The sequence below is a fragment of the Oncorhynchus mykiss genome, chromosome 23, assembly GCF_057628025.1.
Source record: "Oncorhynchus mykiss isolate SJ-2025 chromosome 23, ASM5762802v1, whole genome shotgun sequence".
Taxonomy (NCBI): Eukaryota; Metazoa; Chordata; class Actinopteri; order Salmoniformes; family Salmonidae; genus Oncorhynchus; species Oncorhynchus mykiss.
This window is the reverse complement of record NC_143044.1, coordinates 46,867,291-46,886,811: the sequence shown is the minus strand read 5'-3', so window position 1 is coordinate 46,886,811 and position 19,521 is coordinate 46,867,291. Positions and strand designations below refer to the sequence as shown.

Here is a 19,521-nt window from a genome sequence, read left to right as displayed (position 1 = left end):
CTTGGGGCAGTTACCATTGAAGTGGCTGGACCTTGAGGCAGTTACCATTGAAGTGGCTGGACCTTGGGGCAGTTACCATTGTAGTGGCTGGACCTTGAGGCAGTTACCATTGAAATGGCTGGACCTTGAGGCAGTTACCATTGAAGTGGCTGGACCTTGGGGCAGTTACCATTGCAGTGGCTGGACCTTGAGGCAGTTACCATTGAAGTGGCTGGACCTTGGGTCAGTTACCATTGAAGTGGCTGGACCTTGAGGCAGTTACCATTGAAGTGGCTGGACCTTGGGGCAGTTACCATTGAAGTGGCTGGACCTTGAGGCAGTTACCATTGAAGTGGCTGGACCTTGGGGCAGTTACCATTGTAGTGGCTGGACCTTGAGGCAGTTACCATTGAAGTGGCTGGACCTTGGGGCAGTTACCATTGAAGTGGCTGGACCTTAGGGCAGTTACCATTGTAGTGGCTGGACCTTGAGGCAGTTACCATTGAAGTGGCTGGACCTTGGGGCAGTTACCATTGAAGTGGCTGGACCTTGGGGCAGTTACCATTGTAGTGGCTGGACCTTGAGGCAGTTACCATTGAAGTGGCTGGACCTTGAGGCAGTTACCATTGAAGTGGCTGGACCTTGGGGCAGTTACCATTGAAGTGGCTGGACCTTAGGGCAGTTACCATTGCGGTGGCTGGACCTTGAGGCAGTTACCATTGCAGTGGCTGGACCTTGGAGCAGTTACCATTGCGTTGGCTGGACCTTGAGGCAGTTACCATTGCAGTGGCTGGACCTTGAGGCAGTTACCATTGTAGTGGCTGGACCTTGGGGCAGTTACCATTGCGGTGGCTGGACCTTGAGGCAGTTACCATTGAAGTGTCTGGACCTTGAGGCAGTTACCATTGTAGAGACTGGACCTTGAGGCAGTTACCATTGTAGTGACTGGACCTTGAGGCAGTTACCATTGAAGTGACTGGACCTTGGGGCAGTTACCATTGCGGTGGCTGGACCTTGAGGCATTTACCATTGTAATGGCTGGACCTTGGGGCATTTACCATTGTAATGGCTGGACCTTGAGGCATTTACCATTGCTTTATACTATTCTGTGTGTATCTGAGAGGTCCTTATGTATGAACCTAAACCTTTATAAATGTGTAATTACACCATTTTCACAATAAATCACATATTTATCTCAATGAGTCAATGGTTTCAAATTGGTTTTAAGAAGGGTTGAATTGCTGCCTCGTAAAGCCAGGCCCACTCCTGACATAAATGGCTCATGTGTCCCATGCACCCACCAGTGTGACACAATACAGCTGTATAATGACACCATATTCACACAATGGGTGTGTATATATTCCCAAGACTGCTGTAGCTGAATTTTTTTTCGACCTTTATTTAACTTGGCATTTAGTATTTAGTGACGTCTGACTGACATCATCTATATCTGGACCTGTAGTGGCGAGGTGGGATGAGGCGTTGATAACACATCACAACAACTGCAGTCGGTCAGGCCAGCGGAGCGGTCCCCACAGTAGAGTTTAATCTACTCCCCCTCTTCTCTGGTGGGAGCTCTGCTGCTGAACTTGATTCGCAGAGAGAGCAAAGGGGTTGAAAGAGTGCACTCTTAAAAAATGCATGAGGAGGTGAACCTTGGGACAGATGTCTTTTTACAGTGTCTGGTTTAAAAATCCAGTGAGTCACCTCATGTGAAAAACATTCAATATAGATGTGGTGCAGCATTCAATTCCACCAGGGCTCCTCTGAATGGGGCCTGAAGAGATCCATCTGAAGTGTTTGTGTGGATTAGTGGGGAGGTGGTGTTTCAGACCTTTGGTGGATCTTTTGTCTGCATTTAGATTGAGTGATTTGTTTGGAGAAATCACAGTGATGCTGCTCGATTGGCCTGCTCAATGAAAATAAAAAAGACTCAACAAAATATGAAGATTATATATTTTAGGGGTTGCTGCCAAGATACTGTATTTGGCCATTCCAAACTAACTACATAGTAGAAACTATGGTATGTTTAGATGTGGTGTGTATTGTTGATTGTTGCACTACAACTATGTATTTGTTCAGCTAGTACATACACTAACGTTCAAAGGTTTAGGGTCACTGAAACATTTCCTTGTTTTTTAAAGAAAAGCAACTTTTTCGTCCATTAAAATGACAAATTTATCAGAAAGACAGTGTGGACGTTGTTAATGTTGTAAATGACTATTGTAGCTGGAAACTGCACTTTTTTTAATGTAATATCTACATTGACGTATAGAGGCCCATTATCAGCAACCATCACTCATGTGTTCCAATGGCACGTTGTGTTAGCTAATCCAAGTTTAGCATTTTAAAAGGCTAATTGATCAATAGAAAACCCTTTTGCAATTATGTTAGCGCAGCTAAAAACTGTTGTCCTGCTTAAAGAAGCAATTAAACTGGCCTTCTTTAGACTAGTTGATTATCTGGAGCATCAGCATTTGTGGGTTCGATTACAGGCTCAAAATGGCCAGAAACAAAGCACTTTCCTCTGAAACTCGTCAGTCTATTCTTGTTCTGAGAAATGAAAGCTATTCCATGCGATAAATTGCCAAGAAACTGAAGATCTCGTACAACACTGTATACTACTCCCTTCACAGAACAGCGCAAACTGGCTCTAACAAAAATAGAAAGAGAGGTGGGAGGCCCCGGTGCAAAACTGAGCAAGAGGACAAGTACATTAGAGTGTCTAGTTTGAGAAACAGATGCCTCACAAGTCCTCAACTGGCAGTTTCAATGAATAGTACATGCAAAACACCAGTCTCAACATCAACAGTGAAGAGGCGACTCCGGGATGCTGGCCTTCTAGGCAGAGTTTCTCTCTCCAGTGTCTGTGTTCTTTTGCCTATCTTAATCTTTTCTATTTATTGGCCAGGTCTGAGATATGGCTTTTTCTTTGCAACTCTGCCTAGAAGGCCAGCGTCCCGGAGTTGCCTCTTCGCTGTTGACGTTGAGACTGGTGTTTTGCAGGTACTATTTAATGAAGCTGCCAGTTGAGGACTTGTGAGGCATCTGTTTCTCAAACTAGACACTCTAATGTACTTGTCCTCGTGCTCAGTTGTGCACCGGGGCCTCCCACTCCTATTTCTATTCTGCTTAGAGCCAGTTTGCACTGTTCTGTGAAATGCTGATGCTCCAGATACTCAACTAGTCTAAAGAGTGCCAGTTTTATCAAATCAAATCAAATCAAATGTATTTATATAGCCCTTCTTACATCAGCTGATATCTCAAAGTGCTATACAGAAACCCAGCCTAAAACCCCAAACAGCTGTCATGTATTGTCATGTTGTGTCTTGTTTCTGTCCTTTCTCTTCACCCTGTCTCCCCCTGCTGGTCGTTTTAGGTTACCTTTTCTCCCCCTCTTTCCCCCAGCTGTTCCTTGTCTCCTCCTAACTACCTCGTCACCCCTTTTCCCACCTGTTCCCTTTTTCCCTCTGATTAGTCCTCTATATCTCTCTCTGTTTTTGTTCCTGTCCTTGTCGGATTCTTGTTTGTGTTGTTCATGCCTGAACCAGACTATCGTCATGTTTGCTGCAACCTTGTCCTGTCCTGTCGGAACCTGCCGGTCCATCTGAGCCTACGTTTGTTTTCTTATTAAAGAAGCTCTGTTTACGTTAATTCGCTTTTGGGTCCTCATTCACGCACCGTAACAGAAGAATCCGACCAAGAATGGACCCAGCGACTTCGGATCCTCTCCACTCAGCCGTCGAGATCCAGGGAGCAATGCTAGGCAGACACGAGCAGGAATTGTCTGCTGCTCGACATGCCGTTGAGACCCTGGCCACCCAAGTCTCCAACCTCACAGAACAGGTTCACCATCTCCGCCTCGATCCACCGGCCACTTCCAGGGCTTTCGAATCTCCGGAGCCCAGAATCAATAACCCGCCGTGTTACTCTGGGGAGCCCACTGAATGCCGCTCGTTCCTCACCCAGTGTGATATTGTGTTTTCTCTCCAGCCCAACACTTACTCCAGGAGCACTGCTCGTGTCGCCTACGTCATATCTCTCCTTATTGGACGGGCTCGTGAGTGGGGCACGGCAATCTGGGAGGCAAGGGCTGAGTGTACTAACCAGTATCAGGACTTTAAGGAGGAGATGATACGGGTTTTTGATCGATCTGTTTTTGGGGAGGAGGCTTCCAGGGTCCTGTCTTCCCTATGTCAAGGTAATCGATCCATAACAGACTACTCTATTGAGTTTCGCACTCTTGCTGCCTCCAGTGGCTGGAACGAGCCGGCTTTGCTCGCTCGTTTTCTGGAGGGTCTCCGCGCAGAGGTAAAGGATGAGATTCTCTCCCGGGAGGTTCCTTCCAGCGTGGATTCCTTGATTGAACTCGCTATTCGCATTGAGCGACGGGTTGATCTTCGTCACCGAGCTCGTGGAAAGGAGCTCGCGTTCTCCGTTGCCCCCCTCTCCGCATCACTACCATCTTCCTCTGCCGGCTCGGGTGCTGAGCCTATGCAGCTGGGAGGTATCCGCATCTCGACTAAGGAGAGGGAACGGAGAATCACCAACCGCCTCTGTCTCTATTGCGGTTCTGCTGGTCATTTTGTCACTTCATGTCCAGTAAAAGCCAGAGCTCATCAGTAAGCGGAGGGCTACTGGTGAGCGCTACTACTCCTGTCTCTCCTTCAAGATCCTGCACTACCTTGTCGGTCCATCTACGCTGGACCGGTTCGTCAGCTTCCTGCAGTGCCTTAATAGACTCTGGGGCGGAGGGCTGTTTTATGGACGAGACCTGGGCTCGGGAACATGACATTCCTCTCAGACAGTTAAGGGAGTCCACGGCCTTGTTCGCCCTGGATGGTAGTCCTCTCCCCAGGATTCAGCGTGAGACGCTACCTTTAACCCTCACTGTTTCTGGTAATCATAGCGAAACCATTTCTTTTTTAATTTTTCGTTCACCTTTTACACCTGTTGTTTTGGGCCATCCCTGGCTAGTTTGTCATAATCCTTCCATTAATTGGTCTAGTAATTCTATCCTCTCCTGGAACGTCTCTTGTCATGTGAAATGTTTAATGTCTGCTATCCCTCCTGTTTCCTCTGTCTCTTCTTCACAGGAGGAGCCTGGTGATTTGACAGGGGTGCCGGAGGAATATCACGATCTGCGCACGGTGTTCAGTCGGTCCAGGGCCACCTCTCTTCCTCCACACCGGTCGTATGATTGTAGTATTGATCTCCTTCCGGGAACCACTCCCCCCCGGGGTAGACTATACTCTCTGTCGGCTCCCGAACGTAAGGCTCTCGAAGATTATTTGTCTGTAGCTCTTGCCGCCGGTACCATAGTCCCCTCCTCCTCTCCCGCCGGAGCGGGGTTTTTTTTTGTTAAGAAGAAGGACGGGTCCCTGCGCCCCTGCATAGATTATCGAGGGCTGAATGACATAACAGTGAAGAATCGTTATCCGCTTCCTCTTATGTCTTCAGCCTTCGAGATCCTGCAGGGAGCCAGGTTTTTCACTAAGTTGGACCTTCGTAACGCTTACCATCTCGTGCGCATCAGGGAGGGGGACGAGTGGAAGACGGCGTTTAACACTCCGTTAGGGCACTTTGAATACCGGGTTCTTCCTTTCGGCCTCGCTAACGCTCCAGCTGTCTTTCAGGCATTAGTCAATGATGTCCTGAGAGACATGCTGAACATCTTTGTTTTCGTTTACCTTGACGATATCCTGATTTTTTCACCGTCACTCCAGATTCATGTTCAGCACGTTCGACGTGTCCTCCAGCGCCTTTTAGAGAATTGTCTTTTTGTGAAGGCTGAGAAGTGCTCTTTTCATGCCTCCTCCGTCACATTTCTCGGTTCTGTTATTTCCGCTGAAGGCATTAAGATGGATCCCGCTAAGGTCCAAGCTGTCATTGATTGGCCCGTCCCTAGGTCACGCGTCGAGCTGCAGCGCTTTCTCGGCTTCGCGAACTTCTATCGTCGTTTCATCCGTAATTTCGGTCAGGTGGCAGCCCCTCTCACAGCCCTTACTTCTGTCAAGACGTGCTTTAAGTGGTCCGTTTCCGCCCAGGGAGCTTTTGATCTCCTCAAGAATCGTTTTACATCCGCACCTATCCTTGTTACACCTGACGTCACTAGACAGTTCATTGTCGAGGTTGACGCGTCAGAGGTGGGCGTGGGAGCCATTCTTTCTCAGCGCTCCCTCTCTGACGACAAGGTCCACCCTTGCGCGTATTTTTCTCATCGCCTGTCGCCGTCGGAACGTAACTATGATGTGGGAAACCGCGAACTGCTCGCCATCCGCTTAGCCCTAGGCGAATGGCGACAGTGGTTGGAGGGGGCGACCGTTCCTTTTGTCGTTTGGACTGACCATAGGAACCTTGAGTACATCCGTTCTGCCAAACGACTTAATGCGCGTCAGGCGCGCTGGGCGCTGTTTTTCGCTCGTTTCGAGTTCGTGATTTCTTATCGTCCGGGCTCTAAGAACACCAAGCCTGATGCTTTATCTCGTCTCTTCAGTTCTTCAGTAGCCTCCACTGACCCCGAGGGGATTCTCCCTGAGGGGCGTGTTGTCGGGTTGACTGTCTGGGGAATTGAGAGGCAGGTAAAGCAAGCACTCACTCAAACTCCGTCGCCGCGCGCTTGTCCTAGGAACCTTCTTTTCGTTCCCGTTCCTACTCGTCTGGCCGTTCTTCAGTGGGCTCACTCTGCCAAGTTAGCCGGCCACCCTGGCGTTCGGGGTACGCTTGCTGCCATTCGCCAGCGTTTTTGGTGGCCCACCCGGGAGCATGACACGCGTCGCTTCGTGGCTGCTTGTTCGGTCTGCGCGCAGACTAAGTCCGGTAACTCCCCTCCTGCCGGCCGTCTCAGGCCGCTTCCCATTCCCTCTCGACCGTGGTCTCACATCGCCTTAGATTTTGTCACCGGACTGCCTTCGTCAGCGGGGAAGACTGTTATTCTTACGGTTGTCGACAGGTTCTCTAAGGCGGCTCATTTTATTCCCCTTGCTAAGCTTCCTTCTGCTAAAGAGACGGCACAAATCATAATCGAGAATGTTTTCAGAATTCATGGCCTTCCGTCAGACGTCGTTTCGGACAGAGGTCCGCAATTCACGTCTCAATTTTGGAGGGAGTTTTGCCGTTTGATTGGGGCTTCCGTCAGTCTCTCTTCCGGCTTTCACCCCCAGTCTAACGGTCAAGCAGAACGGGCCAATCAGACTATTGGTCGCATCTTACGCAGTCTTTCTTTTCGCAACCCTGCGTCTTGGTCAGAACAGCTCCCCTGGGCAGAATACGCCCACAACTCGCTTCCTTCGTCTGCGACCGGGCTATCTCCTTTTCAGAGTAGCCTCGGGTACCAGCCTCCGCTGTTCTCATCTCAGTTCGCCGAGTCCAGCGTCCCCTCCGCTCAGGCTTTTGTCCAACGTTGCGAGCGCACCTGGAAGAGGGTCAGGTCTGCACTTTGCCGTTATAGGGCGCAGACTGTGAGGGCTGCTAATAAGCGTAGAACTAAGAGTCCTAGATATTGTCGCGGTCAGAGAGTTTGGCTCTCCACTCAGAACCTTCCCCTTAAGACGGCTTCTCGCAAGTTGACCCCGCGGTTCATTGGTCCGTTCCGTATTTCTCAGGTCATTAATCCTGTCGCAGTTCGACTTCTTCTTCCGCGATACCTTCGTCGCGTCCACCCGGTCTTCCATGTCTCCTGTATCAAGCCCGTTCTTCGCGCCCCCGCTCGTCTTCCCCCCCCCCCCCCCCATCCTTGTCGAGGGCGCACCCATCTACAGGGTCCGTAGGATTTTGGACATGCGTCCTCGGGGCCGTGGTCATCAGTACCTAGTAGATTGGGAGGGGTACGGTCCTGAGGAGAGGAGTTGGGTTCCCTCTCGGGACGTGCTGGACCGTGCGCTGATCGAGGATTTCCTCCGTTGCCGCCAGGTTTCCTCCTCGAGTGCGCCAGGAGGCGCTCGGTGAGTGGGGGGGTACTGTCATGTATTGTCATGTTGTGTCTTGTTTCTGTCCTTTCTCTTCACCCTGTCTCCCCCTGCTGGTCGTTTTAGGTTACCTTTTCTCCCCCTCTTTCCCCCAGCTGTTCCTTGTCTCCTCCTAACTACCTCGTCACCCCTTTTCCCACCTGTTCCCTTTTTCCCTCTGATTAGTCCTCTATATCTCTCTCTGTTTTTGTTCCTGTCCTTGTCGGATTCTTGTTTGTGTTGTTCATGCCTGAACCAGACTATCGTCATGTTTGCTGCAACCTTGTCCTGTCCTGTCGGAACCTGCCGGTCCATCTGAGCCTACGTTTGTTTTCTTATTAAAGAAGCTCTGTTTACGTTAATTCGCTTTTGGGTCCTCATTCACGCACCGTAACAACAGCAAGCAATGCAGGTGTAGAAGCACGGTTTAATTGCTTCTTTAATCAGAACGACAGTTTTCAGCTGTGCTAACATAATTACAAAAGGGTTTTCTAATGATCAATTAACCTTTTAAAATGATAAACTTGGATTAGCTGACACAACCTGCCATTGGAACACAGGAGTGATGGTTGCTGATAATGGGTCTCTGTAGGCATATGTAGATATTCCATTAAAAATCAGCCGTTTCCATCTACAATAGTCATTTCCAAATTGAACAATGTCTACACTGTATTTCTGATCAATTTGATGTTATTTTAATGGACAAAAAAATGGTGCTTTTCTTTCAAAAACAAGGATATTTTTAAGTGACCCCAAACTTTTGAACGGTAGTGTATATTGTCTTAAAGCAGTATCTTGTTTTAATCAGACTATGATATATGATATAGGCCCATGTTTTACACACTGTGGAGAAATGTGTAGGCTATCAGGCTATATACCATCGGTAGGCCTATTTATAGGCTATATTTTTCAACATCCATCCCATGATGGAGATGTAGCCTATCTATTTCCAGCATGTTTACAGGAGAAATATAGGGTTGCACCTGTTTGGGGATAGTGACCACAAAGTGGAAATGTAAAAGTTTAAACCGCATACTGCCAAAGCCTCTTCCGAGACAGCTATTAGTGGTTGTCCTGTAGCCATAAGCGTGTATTACTGTCCATTTACAGCGGCCCTCAGGTCTCATGCTCTTACCCTGGGGTTTAACTCTGAATGGCCGCGCTCCAACGGAGCCCATTACATTTTCTCATCCAAAGCTCAGAAACTCTGGGTATCAGTTGTGAAAACTGAACTAGGGAGCTGGGATTCCATTACACTCGATGCCTTCTGAATCCTTGATCCAGCACAAATGGAAATCCAGTTCAGTATCCCAACATCATTTGACTTTCATATGATAAAACATTAATGCACGTGCTTGTTCGGTGGAGGTCCCCTTGGTGCTGGGCAATAACTGGAGCGCGAGAAACTGCAGCGAAATGTGCCAGACTTTAGGCCTATGAACTGTAAACTTCACATCGTGGAAGACACTTCTCCACTGTTGTCTTAGGTCTACACATAATTATGACAGTAGCATAGGCATGGGATACATGCAAACTAATAATGTATCCATTTCAGTAGACCTACGCCGTATATTGGCGTATTGTTAATCTCAATGTTATTGTTTTGGTAACAGTGGGCCAAGTAGGACACAATGCCAAAACCATACCTTTAAATGTGTGCTACTGACCCTCCTGAGTTCATCATAAGCCCACAACCTGTTCAGTCCGTGTAGCCTAAAACACATAATCAGCTAGATTTGTACTGACTACACCTCGGCTTTTTCTTCAATGGTGACAACATTAGGATATCCCACAAAGTGATTCATATGTAAATACATGTCTATCCATCCTGTATCAACCGTGAGTCAGCGTTTTATAGGCCTAGCTCACATTAAGGCTCTCGCTTATTACTGCAAGCAAATTCCGGTAGATGGCAGTAACAGCACGCCAAATGGTAATGGTGGCAGGTTGAACTTGTGTCAGTGCACAGGGCATTGTGCAGAGCCGCTGTGCTCGGAATCGACACCGTTAGGGGTTGTTTGTGAGCACGTGCTCAGCTCCGTGTGTAATCCATTCTACAGCTCTAAACGGAGGTTAAATTGATAAGGGCAACCAGGCTCGATTCAATCTCCAACCTTTTGTTAGGTGTAGGCGCGGTTTATAGGCTACTTATGGTGCTACAGGTCTGCTCCACATGTGATTACTAATTATCATTAGTTAGGTTGCCATTGCCATGTCTAATTTCACATTATTTACATAAACTAAAAATACGTTTGCTTTATTTGAATCAATTCTCAAATATGCCCTGACAGTCATATTTTTGTTGGTGCAAGAAATCCTTTTGGAAAAGGGAGCTGGAGCAAGGAACATGGTTTTGGTTCTGTGCGGTCCTTTGGATAAGAAAGTTGTTTTTTGTAAGATGAATCTCTTTAAAAACATGCACTGAAGGATTTCTGAAATCTTTCAGTCAGTCTTCATCCCAACAGATCATTAGTCAGTGTTTTTTTTTTTTTTAGATGATTCGTTGTGTCCTACCTGTTGACCTAGGCTATTTGAAACGAAAACAACAAATATTAAACAAATATATAGCCTAACTGTAGTTGTATGTTATTAATGCCAATAACTATAATATTATAGGCTATGTTATGTGAGAACAACAATTATACAATGTACACTAATATGTCTATGAAAATGACATCATCATATTTGTAGCCTTATTTATTGATGCTGATTGTTAAATGAATACAAGGTATTTCATAAATGTTTTATGAACGTTTATGAAACACATTTTTAACCACTTTGTCTAAATTGAAAGAAACATTCCATGGGTTTTAATCAACGTTTTTTAATTGACCTCGCTATATTTATAATGCTTTTAGCTATTTTTACTCGTGGAAATAAGGTACAGACGTGTTTCGTTGTTCCATTCATTACCATTTCTAAGCCAGTTTAGAAATGGTCAGAGTCAAATCCCGAGGTCAGACGAAGGAAAGGTGATTACTGCCTTCAACTGGCGGCCAATCTGTCGCTCGTTATTTGTCCTCGGCTGAGCGGGTTCTGGGTTTGTGGCGGAGTCCACCCGGCGCTTTCAATGCTACAGCTAGTGAAGGGACTCGTTTCGCCTGGAACTCTCCCTTCAGTCACAATAGATTGGCCGCGTTCACTGACAGACCATGGAACAATCGCCAATTCACAAGAGAGATGTGTCACCAAATCGCCAAAGTCCAGCTATTATGGCATTCGTTTAAGTGGTTTCTTGCGAATAAACTGCTTTCGAATTATGTATTTGTTGGAACCTCAAAGATTATTTACAAAATGTGTCAATTTCTAAATGGTTTCATGATTGTTTTTCAGAGTCACCATAGGAGGCTTGGCGGACTATTGGTGGTTGGGGGGCAACCTCTCCGGCGCAGCGTGGATCGCTAGCTCTGTCTCGCTCTCACTAACTCACTCGCTCTCTCTCTTTTCCCTATCTCTATTTCTCTGCTTAGTTTTCTTTGATAATTTTTACCAATTCACATCCTCGACACATCTTTTTTTGACCTCTGTCCCTTTTACTGCTTCTGGCCCACTCCCGAGTAAGGCACTGCATCGCAGTGTTAGAGGCGTCACTATAGACCCTGGTTCGATCCCGGGCTGTATCACAACCGGCCGTGAACGGGAGTCCCATTAGGGCGGCGCACAATTGGCCCAGCAACGTCGTGTTAGGGAAGGGTTTGGTCGGGGTAGGCCGTATTGTAAAATACGATTTTGTTCTTAAATGACTTGCCTAGTTAAATAAAGGTTAAATGAAACTAGACAGACAGTTGGACAATGTAATTCTGCCTGGAGATCTCGCTGAAGAGGACATTTATTTAATAGGACTACATCACTATGTCTAAATAATTGGAAATATGGAGTCGTTTTGGGAGACTGAATCTGATGGACATTATGCAAACTGCTATGAAATAATAATACTATTTTTTTTACTATCAAGAGGCTAATAAGCACATTTATTCCAAAAGCAATGTGTAAATGTGTGTAAGATATTTTATATTTTGGTAAAAGTTTGGTAGGCCTATTTTGTTTTATAATTCATAGATATGCTATGTTTAGTCATCAGATTAAAAACATATTTAAATAAGGAATCATACTAAACTATGAAAATAACACTGTCCACAGTTTTTGCAAACTAATGTTATAGTCCTATTTCTCTCCATGTTGCTCTCTTTGGTGGTGTATTTTTATTGTCTGTTATCAGTTGAGAATAGCTGTTGAAAACACAGGTGCTCGCGGTATTTCAGCTGCTCATGGGTCTGCCTGCCTAGTGTGCAGAAGGCGCGAGATCAGAGCAATGCCCAGCACCCCACCCCCTCCATTGAACAGTAGAGAAGTGTGTTTCGGATGAACAAGCTAAAGTAGGGTTTCTTTCATGTTGTGTTTGTTTTAAATGTGTTATGGAATGATACTTGTCAGCATTAAACCATTTGCCCCCGTGCTGACCAGTTTTAAACAGTAAGCATCAGAGGAGGTACGATTCCATCTTCATATGGTTCCAAATGATTGTTCAAACGGCTGGTTTATACACCACGGATTCTGTATCATAGCCTCTCGTGACCCCTGAAATACTTTTTAATATAATTACAGTTTTAAATCCCAGTAGTCTTAGAAAGGGAATAATGTTTATCACCCTGCATGCTATGTAAACATCAGACAGGTTCTTTATGGCATTCCGAGAACAAATCAGACTGCTCCCTTTTCAGTTTTGAACTGCATGGAAAGACCCCTTTTTTCATGGTCTTCTCTCCCTTACTAAACACACACACATTCTTCTCTAAACCTATGGTCAACATCCACTTTTTTTAAATTATCCTTTGAAATCCACAATATGCATCGAATTCCTTGAACTGTTGTGTACAAATGCATGCTTTGGGTAGTCAATGAAAATATTGTCCAAATTGAACTTGAATGCACCCTGAATTGTATTTAATAATAAAAAACTATCAAAGTTTGTCTCAACAGTTAGTTGTCTAATAAACAATTGTTTTGTCACTGAAACACTCGAAAACACTGAACTTGTGTTTATATGGCTTAGTATAGCTTTCTCAACCAATACTACTATAGGCTACAAATAGTTTTTGTTCCACGGCTTACCTTTTTCAAAACCTGCTTGAAAAGGAAGGAGCGTTTTTAGCAAAAAGGCCTGGCCCTGACAAGAGCGCTGTGCGCTGTGAGGCTGCGCCGCTGCTGCACGTGCTGAATCCGGGTCAGAGGGAACTGCTGCTCTTTGAGAGCTGCATGAATACCCACGAATAGAAAAGTTGTGTTCAGTTAACCGATTAAATCATCGAAAAACAGGGCAGTGCAAGCCTTTCTCACTGCAGACCAAGTCCAAATAGTTCGGGGATGCTTCTATGCTTGCAAGGTTATGGGAATAGCACAAATAATCCATTCGTCTGTTTGTTTGACACAGGCATTATAGACCAGACACAAAGATAAGGCTTGAAAAAAAATGCCGGACCATTTTTGCTGCACTTCTCTCAAATTGTTGTTTACTTTCTGTAGGCCTCGTATTTAGATCTGAGTATCACACACCGCCACTCCTTACAAAGTTATTTTGCCTCATGATACATATTCGATTACGAACGAAAGCCGGCACCAGTAAAGATCCCAGATGAAACAACAGACCTCATCTTCTTATAGTTATAGGTAATATATGTTATATATTATATATAGGCATATACCATGAACAAAATGTCAAACACCTGCAATGTAAAAATGTGCCAAATATATATATATATATTTTTAAACTATTTATTTCAAGTGTATCTTAGCTAGGCTACGACAAAAAAAAGTTGTATTTTCTGAAGAAGTTTAGTAAGAATAAATACAAACACGTTTATTTAACTTCCATTTAAAATATTTGTACTATTGTGTGGACCGGCTTAAGTAAACTGATGAACCACTTCTATAGAGGCTATATGATTGTTATAGCGGACATCTGCATTATAGTTTATTTTTTATTGATAAAAATTATCTTCAGTTTCTGATTAATTTAATCTTAACCATGGCTGGGACTTGTCGTCGCCAATAAACTAATGTGGTCTGAGAGGGTCTGTTGCGGTGATACAGATCAGCTATGGTCTCTGCTGACCCATGCGGGTGATAGGGCCTATCTTTCTGCTGCAGATGGATTTATAAGTTAAAACGGGCTTAAAATAAAGATTTATCACAATCACAACTTGCAATGATGGCACTCAAAACAGATCATATTTGTTTTTCAGAACTTAGTTTGCATTAGGGCATAGTTATTTTTGAGTAATATATATATATATTTGGGGTATTCATCTCACGGTGAGAAACGATATGAGTAGGTCAGGGAAAAGTGATTTAGCAACAATTGTGTCAAAACAACACGTGGATAGGACCGAAAACGACATTGATAACTTGACATTCTCAGTAAAATACACACACACAGACACATTCATATTCAAGTGCCGAGTTAAGTAAGCGAGTAACATTGGTATACACGTGGGTTATTGGTGTACCTTGTAGTTAGTTGAAGTTGTTGTCATGTGAATACACTGGGTTGGAATATTGTCAGGAAAAGACATCCATATTTTTTTGTCTACGGACATTCCAATGTCAACGCAAGGAGGATCTTGGCCACGGAATGTAATTCTGTTGTCACTATCTTTTATGTCCTTTGGTTGGACTAAGGATAATGATGAAGATATGATATGTTCAATACATACTTTTTGGAATGCAGCTCATTAAGATATCAGTGTCAAAGACATGTCAATGCCAATACAGTATTCTGTTTAGTGTCTTAAAAGTGCATGCTGTTGGCCTGTTTAATTGAGCTGTTCGTTATTATTCCACCAACATAGAATAAAACAGTGGTACCCTCAGAAATATAGGCTCTGGACTACTTTTGCTCCTTTCAAAAGAGACTTCCTGTCCTCACAGTGCATTGAAACCTAATTATTTCGCAGCTACAGAACATGTTGGAAGGGTTTTAGAGAACAATCAAAACTCTGTCTAAGAACAACTGTAATCTACCATCATAATTATTGTCAGTTCAATTGTAAATATACAAGTTATTATCATTGGTTTTGAATTCAGGATAGAATGCAGGGAGAAAGCTTTTCTGGGGGGAATGTTCTTCCCTGGGTGAAGAAAGGCTCTTTCACCGAACAACAATGGCAGATTGAGGCAGGGGAGGAGTCCACCATGATTAGTCCATTTAATGGCGCGTTTACTTAATTTCTGTATTCACTGGCAACCATAAACAAAATGGGGAACGGGACTCTTGCTTAAGAGCTTAAGAGCTACATGACGTTGACGTTTACCATAACACATGCATATATTTAGGAGTAAAACGATTTTCGTTCAACATATTGTCTATGGTTTTGGACACGTAGGCTATATGTGTCGCCTAGTGTCGTAAAGGGACCCACAGCATGTGCATCAGAATCACTACGCTCGTCTGGGCATAATATTACAATTTCTCAACATATATGCTCATAAACGATTGATGGTGGACAATGAAGACTCACTTAAAATAGAGACTTAATGCAGAATATAACAAAATGGAATACTGTATTTTGATTTAGAAATATACACGAACATAAACACGCAAGAAAGAATAATAAGCGCTTTAGAAAATATACGACTGTAATTGCCATTGAAGAATAAATAGCCCAATGTTTATATTAAATAGTTTTGCATAACTGTGACTGATAACACGTTTATCTAGTGTCATTATCCATGTTCGGTATAAAAACAAACAAACTAACAAAACGTCTAGAGCACTTTTACATTTTGACAAATATTTTATGTAGGAACACCCAGTCGAGAAAAGTGAACAAGGATAGAAAATGATGGAGATGGGAGAGCAATATTATGTACAAGCATATCTACACATATAGGATATCACAGACCGGGAGAATGATCGCGTTATTTACATATCTACACATATAGGAGAGTACAGACCGGGAGAATGATCGCATTATTTGAGATATACACAATTCAATATAAAATCTTGAAATAAAAATACAAATCTGATACAGTCATAACGATTCGGTTCCACATTTCACCATTTACTCCACACAGGCAGTGACAGAAGTGTAGTACAAAGGTGCTTAAAACGTAAATGATTGTCTGATGAACATAAGGTAAAACAGAATTGCATCTTGGCTGAGCGGCATCATCACTTTGACTAAAACGGAGTTGAAAAGGCGATAAACACCCTCTGGTAATTAATTCCCTCTTCTCGATGATCCTTGTAGAAATATTGAACAAGGTATTTTTCCCAGATACAAAAAAAACATCATGCAGGTAGAGGTGGTGGTGGGGGCGTGGTGGGTCCATTGAAAGCGCTTACAAAATATGTTTTTTTGTTGTTCTTTTTTTAATATATATATTTATATAAATTGGTCCTTTTTTCATCCTCGATATTTCATAGTTTTTTTTTCCATGTCCATATTTCCTGTAAATATTTATATTTTTATATCATACGTCGCACTCGGAGTCACTGGATGTTACTGAAAGAATGGACGTTCCAGTGTCAACTCGCTCTGTCATACTGGAGATGCTGGTAGTAGGACTGGCCGCGGTCGACGGCGATTCGGCCGAGCTGCGTGGAGTACACCCGGATTCTGAAAGGGACCGCATACCGTTCTGTCTAATTCCCTGGTGCTGAAGCCTAAAGAAAGGGAAAATAACATAGCAATTATATACAGTGTCCCTCCGCAAAATACCGCTCAGCCTGCTTGTCATTCACTCCATGCCTTGCCTTTAACAAATGCAGCCTAATGGGAGCAAGAATAGTCTAAAACAAAGCAGAAGAAATACTAAAAATGGCGAAATATGACCGTGTTTATTAGAATAAGAGGCTGGTTGTTAGTTATACTTAATCCATGGCCAATGCAATTTGAGAAGTGTCTTTTATATTTGATTTTGTCATATCCAGGCCTACGTCCAAATGAATGAGAGACTACAGGCCTACATCCAAATGAATGAGACTCAATTTTTCTGATTGTTTTGATTTACTGACACGTCAAATGGGGAATAATTGCAATCATCCTACATGAATCAATGCACAATGTAGGCCTCCGATTTTATCAGTGAGAAAACGCAGAGGATGCAATATAGCTGTGTTCTTCTATTCTTCACCAACTTGTTTTTTCTGTTTTCATCCAGTTCAATTTGTCATTTATTATTGCATTGTCAATAAATAATAGTCTACACACATTATGAATCGAAAACAAGGCTGCAAAACAGGCTATAGTTTTAGAATGAATATGTGGTATTTATGTTGACAGCTTATATCAAATGTTATGCATCAATTGTTTCCAAACGTCTATAGTCTAATGTATACGTTTCGTATGTGTAAAAAGCACCACGACTAAAAAATAATAATTCGTAACTGAACACATTCATTTTGCAAAACTATCCCATCTTTCCCAGTGTTTTTTGTGTGTGGTTTCTTAGTCTGCACTGGCCTTTTACAGCTGCTACATGTACATTATATTATGTTGATTAAACAACGAACCAATAACCTATAAGCTAGGTGTTTTATTTCCTGTTTGCGGTCAAAATCTATACCTCGCTGCAGTGTGTCAAGTTTTCAGACCAAAACGTTCACTTGTTGAGGGAAGATAACAATCAATTAAAAACGTAGTATCACCACAACATGCTGTATTCCAAGTTTAACAGACATCCTTATGAATAATTATTTTTTGTCTTGTCTGGAAAATAGGACAACTTCAAGACTTGCATTGCTGCTGATTTTCTTTGTGTGTACTTCCTGTTTTGTTATCTAACGCATACACTGATGTTTTCATTTTGCTTATCAGGGAAACTAGCATATCAACGTAATCTAGCCTACACGCTTTCCAATTTGTCGAGAGTTGTGTGTTTTACGTAGAATAATATTTTACGCATTTGTATATATTTTGGACAGCAATACTAGTTATATTTTTCTGTACACGCTTTGAAAAAAAGGTTCTATATAGAAACCCCAAATAACTATTTGTTCTAAGAGTGTAGCCCCTGAATGCATGTAGGCCAATGAGATTAAAAAGTAAAATGTCGTCGTGCTCCATCTCCACCTCCAACCATACACCCAATTTACTCATTTGTAACCCCTCTATAACCTTGTTTATTACTTCGATTAAGTTTTATATTTACATGGTATGTTTGCATTCAGTTTATAGGAATTATTTTTGCTTATTTGGTTCTGTGTAGCCTATGCTTGAAAAATGAACAGCGCACTGACCTGTTTTTTGCTGCCGCGGCTCTGTCTCGTTGCCTCCGGTTTTTAAACCAATTTCCGACCTGTGTAGGAGTGAGTCCAGTGGCTTGTGCCAGTTCCCTTTTCTTGCTGGGGTTTGGATATGGGTCCTGAAGGTACCACTCCCTTAACAGACCGCGCGTCCTCTCTTTGAAACAGTGCGTCTTCTGCTCGCCGTCCCAGATGGTCCTGGGCAGGGGGAACTTCTTACGTACCCTGTACTTGTCAACCGGTCCTAAGGGGCGACCGCGCAGCTTCTCGGCCTCCTGATAGTGTGCCTCCAGCCACATGGCCTGCAGTTTGCCATGGGAGTCTTTGGTAAACTTGTGGTTCTCCAAGATGTGATAAAGGTCTCGAAAATTCCCCGTGTGGAAAGCAACCACTGCGCGAGCTCGCAGGATGGACTCATGCTTGTTGATCTGCTCGCATGCTCCCGGTGCCACCGGCAGGGACCATAGGAATCGTCCCAGCCGTTCAATGTCTCCGGTTTCCTCTAGCGTCTCACAGACGCTAGCCACTTGCTCCGGAGAGAAGTTGAGGGTCGGTAGCGCAAACATTGACAAGTCTTCTGGAGACCTGGTGGGAGTGCTGCTCGCCAAGAGCACAGGGCGCTCAGTGAAGTTTGGCAGGAAGAAATGGGAGGGATAAAGCTCTAAAGGGGATCTGAAAACCATGGAATGACCTGAGAGAGAAATACAGTTATCAAGAAAAAGAACGACGAGTAAAGATTGTACGATTCAATAGCTATCGCCTAATGAAACCAGCCTCATAATATCTCCCCCTAAATCCACCGTGAGTGTAGCACTGAAACATTTTGTTTCGCTTTTCTATTGGTCTTCTTGGTGTGGTTGTGAGGTTGTCATGGCAGCCCTGCCAATCACTGTCAAGCGTGCCAATCATTAGCCAGTACGTAGACTAGGGCTTTCACCACTTCTGTTGCAAGCACCGGGGGTTATCAGAAACTCCAATCTCAACACCACCCTCCCACTGCACGATAGTGAAGTATAAAACAAGGCTCGCCTATTTGTTGAATGGAATTAGCAATTAGTGGGTGGAATATTATTGCGATCTTAACGAGGCTCGTTAGAGCTCAAGAAGAAATGTAGGGAGAGATGCTTGTTCTTTCAGGCAGGAAAACGTTTGCTTTTCTTTTTTTTGTAACAGTCAATTCACACCTTATGTTGGGGTAGTTTTTCCATTTTGTCCCATGTGAACCCTTTTAAGTTTTGGTGAGGGACGAAAGCTGGCATCATTTAGGCCCATGGGGGACTAGTATGTACATTTTGTCTAAAGGCTTGGATATATTGCGCAAATGCGTATAAAAAAACGTTATTTAAACGA

General features: G+C 43.8%; 1 protein-coding gene across 1 annotated transcript; it reads right to left on the bottom strand.

Moving 5' to 3' along the window:
• Positions 1–15,468: 15,468 nt before the first annotated feature.
• Positions 15,469–19,032, bottom strand: LOC110502997 (homeobox protein SIX3-like). The gene is made up of 2 exons (XM_021581359.3): positions 18,166–19,032; positions 15,469–16,590 (listed from the first exon to the last, which is right to left on the bottom strand). Exons 1-2 carry the CDS (start codon positions 18,852–18,854, stop codon positions 16,398–16,400), a joined length of 882 nt encoding a protein of 293 aa, XP_021437034.2. The 5' UTR covers positions 18,855–19,032; the 3' UTR covers positions 15,469–16,397.
• Between the last annotated feature and the right edge of the window lie 489 nt (positions 19,033–19,521).